Source organism: Sander vitreus, chromosome 1 (genome assembly GCF_031162955.1).
Source record: "Sander vitreus isolate 19-12246 chromosome 1, sanVit1, whole genome shotgun sequence".
In the NCBI taxonomy this organism is placed as follows: Eukaryota; Metazoa; Chordata; class Actinopteri; order Perciformes; family Percidae; genus Sander; species Sander vitreus.
In genome coordinates this window covers 35300955-35315747 of record NC_135855.1, presented here as the reverse complement: position 1 = coordinate 35315747, position 14793 = coordinate 35300955, and the positions used below count along the sequence as shown (strand labels likewise).

At 40.8% G+C, this 14793-nt stretch overlaps 2 protein-coding genes across 3 annotated transcripts in view; one reads left to right on the top strand and one right to left on the bottom strand.

The window, feature by feature from the left end:
• Positions 1–14793, top strand: part of LOC144520065 (cytochrome c oxidase subunit 5A, mitochondrial) — a 353705-nt gene that overhangs the window by 82494 nt on the left and 256418 nt on the right. The window lies entirely within an intron of this gene.
• Positions 1–14793, bottom strand: part of lrp4 (low density lipoprotein receptor-related protein 4) — a 143915-nt gene that overhangs the window by 73350 nt on the left and 55772 nt on the right. For both annotated transcript variants that reach the window (XM_078253656.1, XM_078253665.1), the window contains exon 2: positions 13917–14063. In XM_078253656.1, coding sequence (XP_078109782.1) covers positions 13917–14063 — 147 coding nt within the window. The remainder of the gene's footprint in view (positions 1–13916; positions 14064–14793) is intronic.

The window sequence follows — 14793 nt, the reverse complement described above, 5'->3', positions numbered from 1 at the left end:
TTGCTTTACAAGACAATAACAGGAGATATTATATATTAGGACATTGCTCTTCCAGAGCAACGAGCCGAACTGTCAAGAGTTTCTGAAAAAAAATTAAAAATCACTTCCAACATGTACACCAGCACACCAACTAATGTTCTCCTACTTGGTTGTTTATTTTAGTAGTAATTGAAGGGTAAAACGAACAATTATTTTCATTACCGATAAATCCATAGTCTATAGAATGTCAAAATGATTCTTCTTTTTTTTTTTTTTTTAAATCATATTTGTAATACATTGTAATATTGTTCCACATATCACTTTTAAACCTTTATCCATCACTAGGGTTGGGCATCGTTTTGATTTTAATGATTCTGATTCCAGTTCCGATTCTTCCTTTCGATTCCGGTTCTTATCGATTCTCGATTCCGATTATTTGAGAGGTGGAGTTGAAACGGGTCACATGCCTATTTCCACAAATAAGAGGATAATAATAATAATTATTATTTTGAGTCAATGGAGGTTTGCAGTTTTACTGGGCTTTTTCAACGTAAAATAAAGCCCCACTAGAGCGCTGCTTACTGTGCTCCATGGCTGCAACACAACAAGCACCTGGTCGCTACGGAAACCAAAACTTACGCATATTAAATTAGGAAGTGATGATCGGATATCAAACCAAATCCTCTAAACGATTCCAGACGATTGGATGGAATCGTAATTTTTGAAACGATTCCAAGTAGGAATCGGTTCTCGATGCCCAACCCTATCCATCACCTCTGTTGTGTTTAGTTACACACAGAACACATTTAAGATCCACTCAAACAAGCTTATACAAGATTGACAAAGAAGGTAAAGCCAGGCCCCAGTCCAACAAGCTCTTTGTCTCTCTTTCTATTTCTGTCTCTTTCTCTCCCTTCAATCAGCCTCTAATCATGTCCTCTTCTGTGTGAACAAGTGTGCTCCCCTCATTTACTGAGCAGGGAGTAAATATTTAGGAAGGAGGCGGAGGCGGAGGAGAGTAGAGGGTGAGCATTGGGAGGGGCGGATGAGGAAAAAGGAGGAGGAGGATTATGCTAATGTGTCCAAACAACTAGGGCCATATCCTGAGACAGAAAGAGGGGGGGAACAAGACATGAAGAAAGAGACAGGAAGACAGAAACTAAGCGAAGGAACAAACTGGACCACATAGTGCGAAATAAATGAGAAAGCCTTGGGTGAAAAGAAAAGTGAGTTGAGTTTGCAGGTTTCCTGTGGTCAGAGGGCAGAGAGAAGAAGTATGCAAAGGCAGAGGGAGGTATGGAGGGAGGAATACATGAAGGGATGGAGAGAGAAATTGACACATAGAGAAGGAGGGAATGGGGTCCTAATCTTCTCTGCTTCTGCTTTCGGATCAGCTGAGCCCCCGCGGTCGCAGCTTCTCTCCGATTGGCCAGGACTGCAGAGAGCGGTAGATTAAAGGAACGGAGGGGTATTTCTTATTTTTTGGTGGTTTTACGAGTGTGTGCGAGAGTTTGTATCAATGCCTTTGTGAGAACCAGTTTGAGTTTAAGATTGTTGGAGCGATGACGCTGCGCTCATTCCTCATTTGTTTTGTTCACGAGACTAGTTTCAACTTTGATCTAGGGTTAAGGGTCAAGATTAGACTTCATTTAAGCCAGAGACATATCTTAAGCCTTTTCAAAAGCCTAACGCACCCTTAAAAGACTTTGCAATAGACACGGGCTCAAAGACTTCTGGAGATTAGAGTAGTCTTTATTTAGAGTTGCTTTGCTGAAAAACTCAAATTAAACGGGATCAGATTTGTCCACATTCATGTCAGAAATTCACGTCTTCAAAAGTGGGACACATACTGATTTTCATGAATGTCAGACACATTTTAACACAGTTAAAAGCTGCCCTGTGTATGATGAAATACACCAGAAAGTTATTATATTCTTAAACATGAAGTCCAACAACAGCAATCAACACCTTTGAAGGACTTGAATTCAAGACTTTAACACTGCTGCGCGCTTCTTAATGAACTCAATGGGCTGAGATTTCCAAAGTCAAGTACAGCGCACTACACTGTTGCTAGGCAACTGACAACAATAACAGACTTTGCCTAGTTCCCTTTTCAGAAATGCTGAATGACTCCGTTTTTCTTGCATTTCACCATCACGTTGCGGAACAACAAGATATAGCATAACAGCATAGGTGACAATTCATGAGACAATTACGACAAACAAACAATTACGAAATCCTGAATAGCAAGTCAGCGGGTCATAGAAATGGATTCTTCCCATAAATATGGTAGATATAACTCCACCAGGAGGCCCTTGTATGCCTCACAGATATCCTGAAATGCATCCAGTGGAGGGTCCACACAAGTGTGCATGTGCATGTGCATAACTGGGAGTGTGTGCATTTGACTTTTTAGTACACACCCATTTCCCAAACCTCACAGGCTTGTGTGAGCCTACAGCAGAGGAAGCCAAACCTCATGCAGTGCTTTCAATCACGCAAAGCAGAGATTTACCTCTTCCATTTCATTTCATCTCAGCCCCCCCCTCCCAACACTCACACACACACACACACACACACACACACACACCTATCCCCTCTGCTTTCAACTCAGCAGGACTCCAAAAGTATGTCCATGCAGTGTGTGTGTGTATGTATGCGTGTGCTTGTGTCCTGCTCTCTTTAGGCAGTTACACACCAACCAGACAGCCGACCGTTGGCAGAAAAGGCAGTTGGGCTTATAAATCTCACTTTGTTGGTTGAAAAAAGTGCCTCGGAACACACCAAAGCGACGAGACATAATATGTCTCCATAGCAGCAGGCCGTGCTAATCTGTATTGTCGCCCAAAAATGAAAACCGGCAGCTGATTGGACGAACGCGTCACGTGGGTTTGTTTTCTCCGGAAATTCAAAGACTGTCATGGCGGCTTGTTCAGAATACGATCTCATATTGTATTAAAATAGTTCACCGAAACGTGTTTCTGAAAAGGGAGAAATAGGCCATGCAGTTGCTGAATCTGTCTTCATTTCAGATCGACAAAGGTCAGTTTAAAAGATTTTCGTCAGATCTTGAGAGGCTTAGTCACGCTCATTCCGCTTGCCATTTCCGGGTGAGTCCCGACTGCCCTGTCTCCAACTGAACATGTCGGGTCGGCCAAAATGAAGGCCGACAGCTCCTCCAACGGACAACGGCACGGAACACACCGAACAGTTTTGAGTCATCAACCTCGCCAGACTGTCCAACGGCCGATTATCGGCCCGGTGTGTAGCTGCCTTTAAGTGAAATACAGGGAGAGAAATAACATGCAGGATGATCTGGAACAGCGGGGGGGAAGACGCATGGTGAATCAACAGAAGATGTATAAGTCTTCCAAGGTTATCGAGTCTTATCTGCTGTGGTTACTGTTGTTATGAACATCTTATATCAGTGGGCTAATACATTTTCTTGCCTTGAACTGGGAGGAGACATCAGGGAAACTGAGATACAGATAAGATATGAGAGAAGACCAAAACATAAGTCACACTCAATTAGACTTTTGGCCATGTCTTTCAGGCATGAAAGACAGAAGAGTTCAGAAGGCCACATTCAGAGGAAAACACTGTTCTGGCTGCATCGTGGATAAATCAATTGCACAAAAAAAATGGAACTGTATGACTGAGGGCCAAAACTACAAAAAAATATCATCCAGGTTAGAAAAGGGGGGGAAAAATATTTCCTTTGAGACTGAATTTAAGACAAGTATAAAAACAAAAGGGTAATAAAACACAAGTTATAAGAGAATTATAAGAATATAAATCCTTATAAGACAAAAGTCATAAAGAAGACGTCTGAATGGGATCAACAAGTCATAACATGATGAATTATTATAGATTTTGGTTCCAAAATACATACTCTGCGACCACAGCGCGTTGGTGTTAACGAGTGTGTCATTTGTTTTACAAAGTTTCTGCAGCTTTACAAAGCCTCATCGCCCACACTTGTTCATACTATCGCAATAAACTACAGGGCATCTGTCAACAAGTCAAATGAAGCCAAACATGCCCAAAAAGTAATCTTTAAAAAAAGTGACGATTATAAAACTATACTTGTTTGCATTATGCTTTTACTGTATGACAAACTTGACGTTTTCTTTCCGTTACATAAAATGAGTAGCTTCGGTGAGGTAGAGAGTGGATTACGAACAACATGAAGCTTCTTCCTTTATCACTTTTTCACTCCTTCTCCCTTTTCAGTCCCTTTCCACTTCAGTTGGCCACCTCTCACTGTGCAGCTTTCAACACAATGAACACTTGCTGCCATTTCCATAGGAACCAGATTCACAAAGGCAGCGTGTAACCTTCCTTCTCCTGCTGATGAGGGTTTATGGACGTGGAGCTGAGTGCCAAGAACATAAACATATATTTCTCTAATGGAGCAGTGCTTCATGACAGAGTCTCTCACAGCTCATACATTTGGCCTGTAATCAAACATAGTGAAGTGTGTTATTCTGTCAATGTGCCACCCGGAGTGATGTACGCCCCCCTGAGCTCAGACAGCTGGATTCATGAAAAAAGCGGGTGTTATTAATTTCTTCAGGGCTAATTAGTGTCCTGTCCTTGAGATGTGTGACCCTGTAACGCGCTCTTCCTGCTCTTCGACTAGTGAGGCATAGACACCTGTATCATGTTCAGTCAGGAAATTGAACGATGCTAAGCAATCTAATCTTTTAACATCTTTTGCACCAAGCACTAAATTCGGTGTTCTGTTTCTGCACTGTGGCTCACAAAGATCACCCGTGCATCTTCTTCCTTCGATTTAAAGGCTGTGTTTAGACCGACTTCAGTCCTGTGCGAAAAATCCAGCCTCCTCATTCAGTCCGTTTACCCAGCGGGGGGTGAGGGCTGCCAACTCAGAGGGAACAGGGTCTTCTGCCAAAAGATTTAAACCTGGCTCAACTTTTGGTTGGGGAGAAGGACATCTGCCCCCAAAGCAATGCGTTTTTTTAAAATAAATTTGCTCTTGAACTGAATTACCGTTAGAGCTGGGTGATATGGAGAAAGTCAAATATCATGATATTTGTGACCAAATACATGCGATTAGGGCTGCACAATATATCTGATTTTTTTTATCGTCGTCGCAATATCAACTGCGGCAATAACCATATCGCGAAAGACAAAAAGATTTTTTTGTGTTAGTTGAAAGAAAATATTGGCAGAAAACTGCACTTTAAAATGTAACTGTCATTCCATTTTTTAGTGGTGCCTTTTAGGTTCAATTCAGTGTTCAATTTGTTAAAAAAAAATAAAGAAGGACATCATTTCCTTTCCTTTGTTTTAAACTCAACAATGTGTTGTATTTTAGCAGAATACTGAAAGCAGAAGAACTGAGTACACTTTAATATCTGTTTATTTATCGCAAGTATTATTATCGCGTTATTCAACAAACGTTATCGCATATTGCATATTTTCCTCATACTGTGCAGCCCTACATGCGATGTCGATATTCTGAAATATTGTAGGGTTGACTATTGGTGAGTTCACAAAACATTTACACATTGAGATTTTTGATAAAGAATCATCAGTACTGTGGATATAATGAATACGTAGATAAAGGCAAAAAATAAAACAGCTGGTAAACACAGTCTGGTCAATTCTGATAATAACATCACTTTACTCTAATGCACCCTTTAAAACCAGGAAAGACAACACTTGTGTCATATCACAATATCACGATATCCAAAATTGAAGATGCGGACTTCCAGTTTTGGATGCGAATGGAGTAGACGCGTCTACCTCGTGCTCCCTGTACAAATCTTCTATTTTATCAGTTTATAATCCTCTACCGGTTTATTTTTTCCGAATGTAATGAGATAACAAGTTTAATATACACGGAAGCAGAAAATGGCATCCAAATCAACCAAGCATGCGAAGAAAGACACAAGTAAAGACGACACGACTGTGGCTCATGGCGAGGTTAGCATGTCAGCCTTGACTAGCTTATTGGAGGAACACAGAGCTGCTCTCTGTTCCGATTTCAAAACCGCTTTGACATCCTTAGAAGCAAAACTTGACCTCGTCCAGGCTGCGGTGTCGGACCATGGACCACATTATAACGTCATTGGAATCCAACGCAGACGACCTCAGCGAGTGAATTCACTCTCTGGAAGCGGTGTGCGCCGATCTGACTGAGAACTACGCTAAACTCAAGGCCAAAAAAGCAGACCTGGAGGGCCGCAGTCGGCGTAATAATATCCTGATCATTGGCTTACCGGAGTCTGTTGAGGGTCCTCGGCCCACAGTGTTCTTTTCTGAGATGCTGTCGGAAATAATGGGCGAGCAGATTTTGCCATCTCGTCCGGAACTTGACAGAGCTCATCGGGATCTGATCGCTAAGATAAAACAGGGAGGGAGGCCGAGAGCAGTAATAGTCCGTTTTCATCGGTATCAGATCAAGGAGGCAGTGATACGCGAGGCCCGTAAAAGAAGAGGATCCTTGCAGTACCGTGGCAACCCGATCGCCATTTACAATGACTACAGTCCGGAAGTTCTGGAACAGCGCGCTCAATATCGAGGGGTAATGGCAGCGCTTTACAATCTTGAATTTAAGCCATCCCTTCTTTTCCCCGCAAGGCTGAGGATCCTGACTAAGGAAGGTGAGCAAAAGATGCTTGCATCAGTGGATGAGGCCAAGGAATTGTTGACGGCTCACCGTTTTGTGAGCCGTCAAAAGCCGGCTGTGGTATTTAATCTGATACCATCGTTGAATTAGATTTGTTGTATGATGTATCTCGTTTAGTTTATTTTTTTTGGCGCAATCACAAATACTGCTTGCAAGAGTTTGATTGCAATTTTTGTTTACTTTAGGGACATTTTTTTAATTATATTTTTCAATTTTTTTTACATCATTAATCATTTATTTTGGTCATAGTATGACCCAAGGATCATTATGCCATGGGTCTGCTCGTATGTTCAGCGTACTATTTGATACTGTAGTGTTATCTATGTGTTGTATAATGAGGATACTTTGTTTTAAGGGATTGAGGATTATATAAGGTGAGGCGAAATAAGGAAGTGTTCAGAACACTTAGTTCTTGTTCTAGTGGGTAGTTTTGCTGTCATCGTAATGTTCTTTAAGGGTTGGGTTGATTTTGTGGGTGGGTTGGGTTTCTGTATGGGATGGCGTTGTGCTGACCTTACGACTTTTATGTTTGTTGTTCCTTTGTTGAGGTTATGTCATTTTACTTTTTGTAATTCTTTTATCTTCATTCTCCGATCACAGGCTTCTGATAGATACTCTAATGGGTAGAGAGTTGAGATTTTTGAGTTGGAACGTCAAGGGCCAACTATCCAGTTAAGAGAAACAGAGTTCTTGCTCATCTTCGACAGCTCAAAGCAGAGGTTGCTCTCTTGCAAGAAACCCATTTACGCATCGCAGATCACAATCACCTCAATCGTGGCTGGAAGGGGCAGATTTTTCACTCTTCTTTCCAAGCAAGAGCAAGAGGTGTGGCTATTTTGATTAATACGAATGTACCCTTTGTACCAAAAGATATTATATCAGATAAGAATGGCCGTTTTATAGTTGTTACACGCTATGTAATAAGAATGTAACTTTAGCTAACTTTTATGCTCCTAATTTTGATGGTCAGTTTTTTTTAAACATTCTCTCTCTCTTATTTCTGATCTAAACTCACATTCTCTTATACTTGGGGGAGACTTTAACTGTTGCCTTGACCCAGTGCTTGACCGTTCATTGTCTAGACCATGCGCTGCAAACAAATCCTCCATTTTTCTAAATAATTATTTTTCTGAATATGGTATATCGGATGTATGGCGGCGTTTGTACCCGGAAAAAAGAGAGTATTCTTTTTTTTCAAATGTTCATCACTCTTACTCTTGGATTGATTACTTTGTTCTGGATAATGGTTTAATTTCTAGAGTTCAGTCTTGTACATATGAAAGTATTATTATATCGGACCATGCTCCTCTTACTCTTGATCTGACCTTTCCAAATTTGCCTTCACCTAGGAGGAACTGGCGTTTCAATACTTTACTCTTGTCAGATGATAATTTTGTTTCCTTTGTTGCTGACCAAATTCCTTTTATTCTAAGCGTTTATAACTCAGCGGAAGTATCAGACTCAACAGTATGGGAGACCCGTAAGGCATACATTAGAGGCCAAATCATTTCATACGGTGCTAATAAAAGAAAGCTCTCTAAAGAAAAGCAAATTTCACTCGCTAATGATATTTCAAAATTAGATGAACAATACGCTAGGTCTCCCACGCCAGATTTGTATAAGAAACATCTTAAACTTAAATCAGAGCTCAACTTGCTTTCAACCAATGAAATAGAGGGCCTTTTGAGGAAAACCAGGAGTACTTTTTATGAAAGTGGGGAAAAATCCGGGAAAGTTCTAGCTGATCAGCTGCGAGGGCTACGTGCTAAACAAATTATAAGTGGTCTTCGTCTAGATAACGGGGAGGTCACAACTGATCAAAATACTATTAACGACAAGTTCAGAGATTTTTATTCTACTTTGTATACATCTGAACCCTCTTTGCAGGGGGATATCGAAGATTTTCTTGGCCGACTAAATGTCCCCACTTTATCCTCGGATGTTCGCAACCTTTTAGAGGCGCCGATTTCTCAGGAGGAAGTGGCGGCTGCTATCTCTTCTTCAAAACCCCAGGACCTGACGGCTTGCCGTCAGAATTCTATAAAAAATTCTCAGTGCAACTCGCTTCTTTTTTGACATCTGTTTGTCTCTTAAGACTGGGATGTTAAATCAAGCCTGTATCTCTTTATTACTGAAAAAGGATAAAGACCCCTTAGACTGTGCGTCATATAGGCTGATTTCTCTGCTCAACTGCGACGTTAAAATTTTAGCAAAAGGTGCTTGCCTCAAGACTTGAAGATGTCCTCCCCACTATCATCTTTCCTGATCATTTTTTAATATCCGCCGTTTACTTAATGTGGTATACTCTCAGCATCAGGCCATTCCAGAATGTGTTGTCTCTTTAGACGCAGAGAAGACATTCGACAGGGTTGAGTGGGAGTACCTTTTTTTAGTTTTAGAAAAATTTTGATTTGGCCCATTCTCTTTCTTGGATCAAATTACTTTATAGTGCTCCGTCTGCAGTAGTGCTAAGTAATGGTCTGTACTCTAGGCCATTTAACTTGCATCGCAGAACCCGACAGGGCTGTCCCCTAAGCCCACTAGGAGTGAACTTTTTCCAATTAACAAGGTAGATACGCAATTACAGTATTCCAACACACCACTGAAACTAGTCAAAAATAAGCTCACTTATCTTGGGGTCTGTATCACTCGCCATCATAAGCATCTTTTTAAACATAATTTTGGCATGCTTCTTGAAAGGATTAAGAAAGATCTTTCTAAATGGTCACCTTTAAAGATCTCCCTCATTGGGCGCATAAATTCCATTAAAATGGTGGTGCTTCCTACATTTCTTTATCTCTTTCAGTGTTATTTCTTCCCGTGTCTTTTTTTGTTATCTATCTTATTATTTGTTTCTGTTATCTCTTTCATTTGGAATGACAAGCACCCTCGTTTACGCAAAGCATACCTTCAGAGGCCTAGATGCAATGGTGGTATGTCCTTACCTAATTTTAAGTTTTACTACTGGGCAGCTAACATACGAAATACACTTTATTGGTGGCATTATCACCTTTTGCCCAATAGACCATCCTGGGTGGACATGGAAATAAATGCTTACAAGCAAATTTCCCTCTCAGCACTTCTTGCATCTAATTTACAGTTGACTTCTTATACTTCTGTCGATTGCCAAGTGGTAAAACACTCGTTGAGGATTTGGATCCAATTCAGGAAATCATTTGGTTTTAGGGACCCCTCTCTTCTTAGCCCTGTGTTCCGTAATAATTTTTTTTTCACCTTCGATGCAGGATGGTTCATTCAAGAGTTGGTCTCACAAGGGAATAAAATGTTTCAAAGATTTATTTGTGAATAATGTATTCGCTTCTTTTGAGCAATTGGTATTACGTTTTGGTCTTACCAAGTCAGATTTTTTTAGATTCTTGCAAGTACGACATTACGTTAAGTCACTTGTACCAGACTTCCCAACGATGCCTTCTGAAAATCCTTTGGATAGTTTCCTTTCATGTAACGTAATAGCTAAAGGCTCAATTGCTATTATTTATAATTCTCATCTTCATCCCTGGATAACATTAAAAGGGCTTGGGAGGAAGACCTTGATAGACCACTCTCCGAAGACACATAGAACTGTGTTCTTAAACAGGTCCACTCATCATCAATATGTGCTCGACATTCGCTTATACAGTTTAAAGTAGTACACAGAGCTCATATATCCAAAGTTAAACTAGCTCAAATGTTTACTGGTACTAGCCCTATGTGCAATAGATGTCAATGTGCTGAGGGAACGTTAATACACATGTTCTGGACATGCCCCAAATTAGAGCATTAGTGGTGATCCATATTTCTCACCCTTTCTGCGGTCCTTCAGCATAGATTAGAGCCAGAACCTCTGGTGGCATTATTTGGAGTCGCTCCAGAGGAGGTATGGTTGTCAGCATCAATGTGTAAGGTCCTTGCTTTCTCTTTCCTGATCGCACGTAGAGCAATATTATTAAAGTGGAAAGACCCCTTGCCACCCACTCACACTAAATGGATCAAAGATATGATGTCTTGTCTCTGCCTAAAAAAAATTAGGTATTCGCTAAGAGGATCGGAAAAACAATTTTTTAAGTTATGGCGCTCTTTTATTGAATATGTTGATAAGTCTGTTTAAATAATGCCACTACTATGGACACTTTATTTATTTATTCATTTTATTTTATAATATAATAATCACGATCAATGTTAAACTTTGAAGGAAAATAAAACCGTACAGATTTACATTTCTGGAGGTATTATTCCTACTGTCATTTAAAGATGATCAGTGAAAATGTATTGAATACAGAATTTGTACATAGGGAGATAAAAACGTATGAAACACACTGGCTAGGTGCTTTAACTAAATGTTTGTCTTTAAATGGGTAGATTTATGATCCCCAAGGAAAGAGCCCCCCACCCGCCTTCTACCCAGTGTGGTCCACTACAAACAGACGGATGTAACATGTGGGTTTAGGGAGGAGAGCGGCCGGCTGTAAAGACCATTTCCTCCTCACCGTCACACACCAACAACTCCTTTAGAGTTAGATGGAGTTCCTACTATAACATTCACAACAGCACATAATGTATCCTTTACTCAAACACACACACACACACACACGCTGTACAAAGAGAATTTGTGGATGTTCTTCTCAGTCCCTCATCAACTCTTCTGCAACTCCCTCTTTAGTCTCTGTGCAGCTATGAAACTTTATATGGGGGAACGCAATCACACGACACAAGCACTGCACACATACCAGCCACATGTGCACTACACAATTTCCACATGATTCCCACATCGTAATTAGATCAGAAGTTTACTGGATAGCTTCATAGCCACAGTCGGCCACTTTGCCTCCGCTCCTATTCTCCGGAGTTTCTCACACACACACCTCCAGGGTGAGTCAGGACAATTGTGCTTTCTCTGGTAATTGTTAAATTGGTTTAAATGATAAATAAGTTAAAGTTCAGACAGAGTCTGGATGCCACAAACTACACTGCTACAATTCTGCTGAAAAGAGATATCTGTGTGTGTTCATTGTGAATCGACACAATTCTCTCTCTCTCTCTCTCTCTCTCTCTCTCTCTCTCTCTCTCTCTCTCTCGTTAGAAACCATAAAATGTCACTCTATGGTTTTACGATCCAACTTGCTTGATTCAATCAGTGTAATAGACGGCGAGTCACGTGGGCCTCAACTCTCCTCAGTGACACACAAACACACCATGCAAACACACACACAGGATCTCATTCATTCATCAAAAGCAAGCGCACACACAAATGTATTTGATTTGATAGGGACACTGCTATTTAACATAGTTCTTAATCAGAGCATGAAACTGATGTGGTGCACAGAGAGTTTATAGCTATTGCTAATTTGTATCTCTTGTCCCTACTAGTTTTTACTACTTTTACAGTGCAGTTACATAAATACATTTCAGTATCATAAAACCACAATATACTAAGTTGGGAACTATTAAAATCTGACGCCTTTCTCTAATGGATTTTCTCTAAAATGATCTTTTGAGTTACCAAGGGATTCATATACTGTATTATTAGGTGATAAATCGATTCATTATTAAGTCTATAACTCAAACCAGTTCCCGACCTTTTTGGCCTGTTCCCCGTTAAAACAAATCTACTTCTAGTTGCAATCCCACATCACAGGTTGCCAAAAAGTGGTGTATACTGTAGACTTGAGTTCTAAAAGTATTCATCATTTCATCATCAAATGTATGGCTTCTACACAGCATGAATCTCTGTGATATGAGCTCCGTGGTTACGAGATTGAATGGAGTGAGTCCTAGAGCCGTGCGGCTGCAGAGTGGTGGAGCAGAGGATCGATCAGACAGTACTAATGGATTAGGAAGGTCCAGCTAGATGCTCGGATATCTGTCAGCTGCTTCCATGTGTCTCCTTAAATAAGTAACGCACCACAGATCGATATGCGGCGATCAGGCTCACTGAACATTCAACTGGCTAGAGATCAATAACACTTAGCATCCCCTCTCCCAACCCCTAACTAGCTTAATGTGACAGAAGAAGACTGATGGAGACGGAACATACACACACACACACACACACACACACACACACACACACACACACACACACCTCTCAAAGAGGCTTAGGAAGTGTCAAACAAAAGGGCAGCATCTGCTTTTCTAAGAAAAAAAGACGAGCCTCACATTGACATTTCACATCGATACACAGAAGTGCAAAAGAGGAGCGGTGAAGATCTCCTCTACTTGACAAACTGACATGCTCTGCAGGAAAATACTCCTGTCTGGCTCTGCTGCCAAGACTTCCCTCCAGCCAAACACCGTCTGGTGCCAGAAGTCACTCAAGCATTTTCCTGCACGGGGCATACACCACGCAGAGCGCCTCGCGCTGCCTCTGCATCAGAAATACTACCCCGCTTGGACCAGTGACCCATTCCCTGTTTCAATGGGTGATGATGGGATCCATATGGGCCCAATTATATTTTTCCGTACTACTCTGGACTATTTATGCAGGAAAACTGAGCAAAAAAAAAATAAAAAAATCTAAATCTAAAATTTAGAAGTCTTGGTTTGAGTAGTGGGAGTCTTGCTCAAAGGAACCATGATATATTCAATATTCAGTGTAAAACTGCTGGTTTATTTTTAACAACCACATTTATCAAGCTGGTATAACCAGCAACTAAAAAAATAAAGATCCATTCATAAATACCCATATCAAAATGTTAAATACAGAAATAAACATCCAAGGCTGTTTTGGCACTGACCGAAATGTGTCAAAAGTATAAGTTTTTGATTTTTTAAAGAAGATTTTAAGTAGATTTTATTTAGACAGAAATATTGTACAGATGCTTGTGTTTTTATGTTTTTACATAATTTACCATTTGAGAAGTTTGGCTACTTATACTGGTTTCGTGGAAAACTATGTTTACATGAATCAAGGAAAGTTATTAAAAAAAAAAAGAGTCACTTTTAGTAACCTTTACAAAAAGGGCTAACAGATCTTACATCAGGTTCCCTAATCAATTACGACAAATGTTTTGAAATCGGAGACAAAAGTTTGCATTACAATCGTTTTGAAATGCAGAACTCTGTCCAACTTCATCGGTCACCATCTGGGCAATCATCGATTTCCACTTGATCACACAGACCAAGTAAACTAAGAGCAGACACACGGATCAAGGAATCACATCAAAGCCAGTAAATAGGCTTGTACCATTCACTTCACCCAAGTTTCAAATTGGACCAATTCAGAGTCAATAAAAAAATAAAGGAGGATAACAACAAGAAAAGACAAGGATTGCAAACTCACTGCAGCCGTCCTCGTCGCTGTGGTCCCCGCAGTCGTTATCTCCGTCACACTGCCACTGGGCGGGGATGCAGGTACACTCTCCGAACGCACTGACCGCACATGTGAAGTGGTTCCTCCCACAAGAACACTCAGCACTGCCCTGGACTCCTGCACACACACAGAGGAAGAGAGGGTTAGAGCTGATCAGACATGTTCAAATGACTTTGTTTTGGATTGGAATTCATATAAACAAATAGTGATTCTGTAAGTTATACATAACTGGCTCATTTTCCAGTCATTTACTCGTCACTGACTATAAAAGGTGATTGTATTAAATCTGCAGGTGGGCACTAGTCTATTACCCTGGAAATCCAGAGTTCTCGCGAGAGCACAATTTGAATTTGCTCAGCGAGTCACTCTGGCAATGAGTAATGATGCTCATTACCCATGCCCTTGGAGCCGAGCTGCACCAATCACATCGGTGTATCTGATATAAGGGGGCCAGAGGCGAGCTAAACAGATGAGGACAGCGCTGTGACTTCGAAGTCCGGAATCAGTCAGTAAACATTGGTCGTAGTGTTATCCAATTGCGTGCAGTGATATTTTCAAATGCATGCTTGGTGCCGCCCCTCGAGTTGGGCCATTTTCATTACTCATAGCCAGACCGTTAATCTTTCGGATTTGGGTCTGGATTTCCGGGATACTAGTCTATACTGACGACATTTCAAATTACGGAATAGTTCCGGTGCAGCAGGAAGTCCCTAATTTTCGTCCGGATGACCCTCACCTTCCGCTTGTAGCAATTTTAAACACCGGTGGATTTATGAGGACTACGGTTAACTGCTCCTCAGATCTCTGCAGGGTAAATCCAGACAATTAGCTAGACTTGTTTTATCAC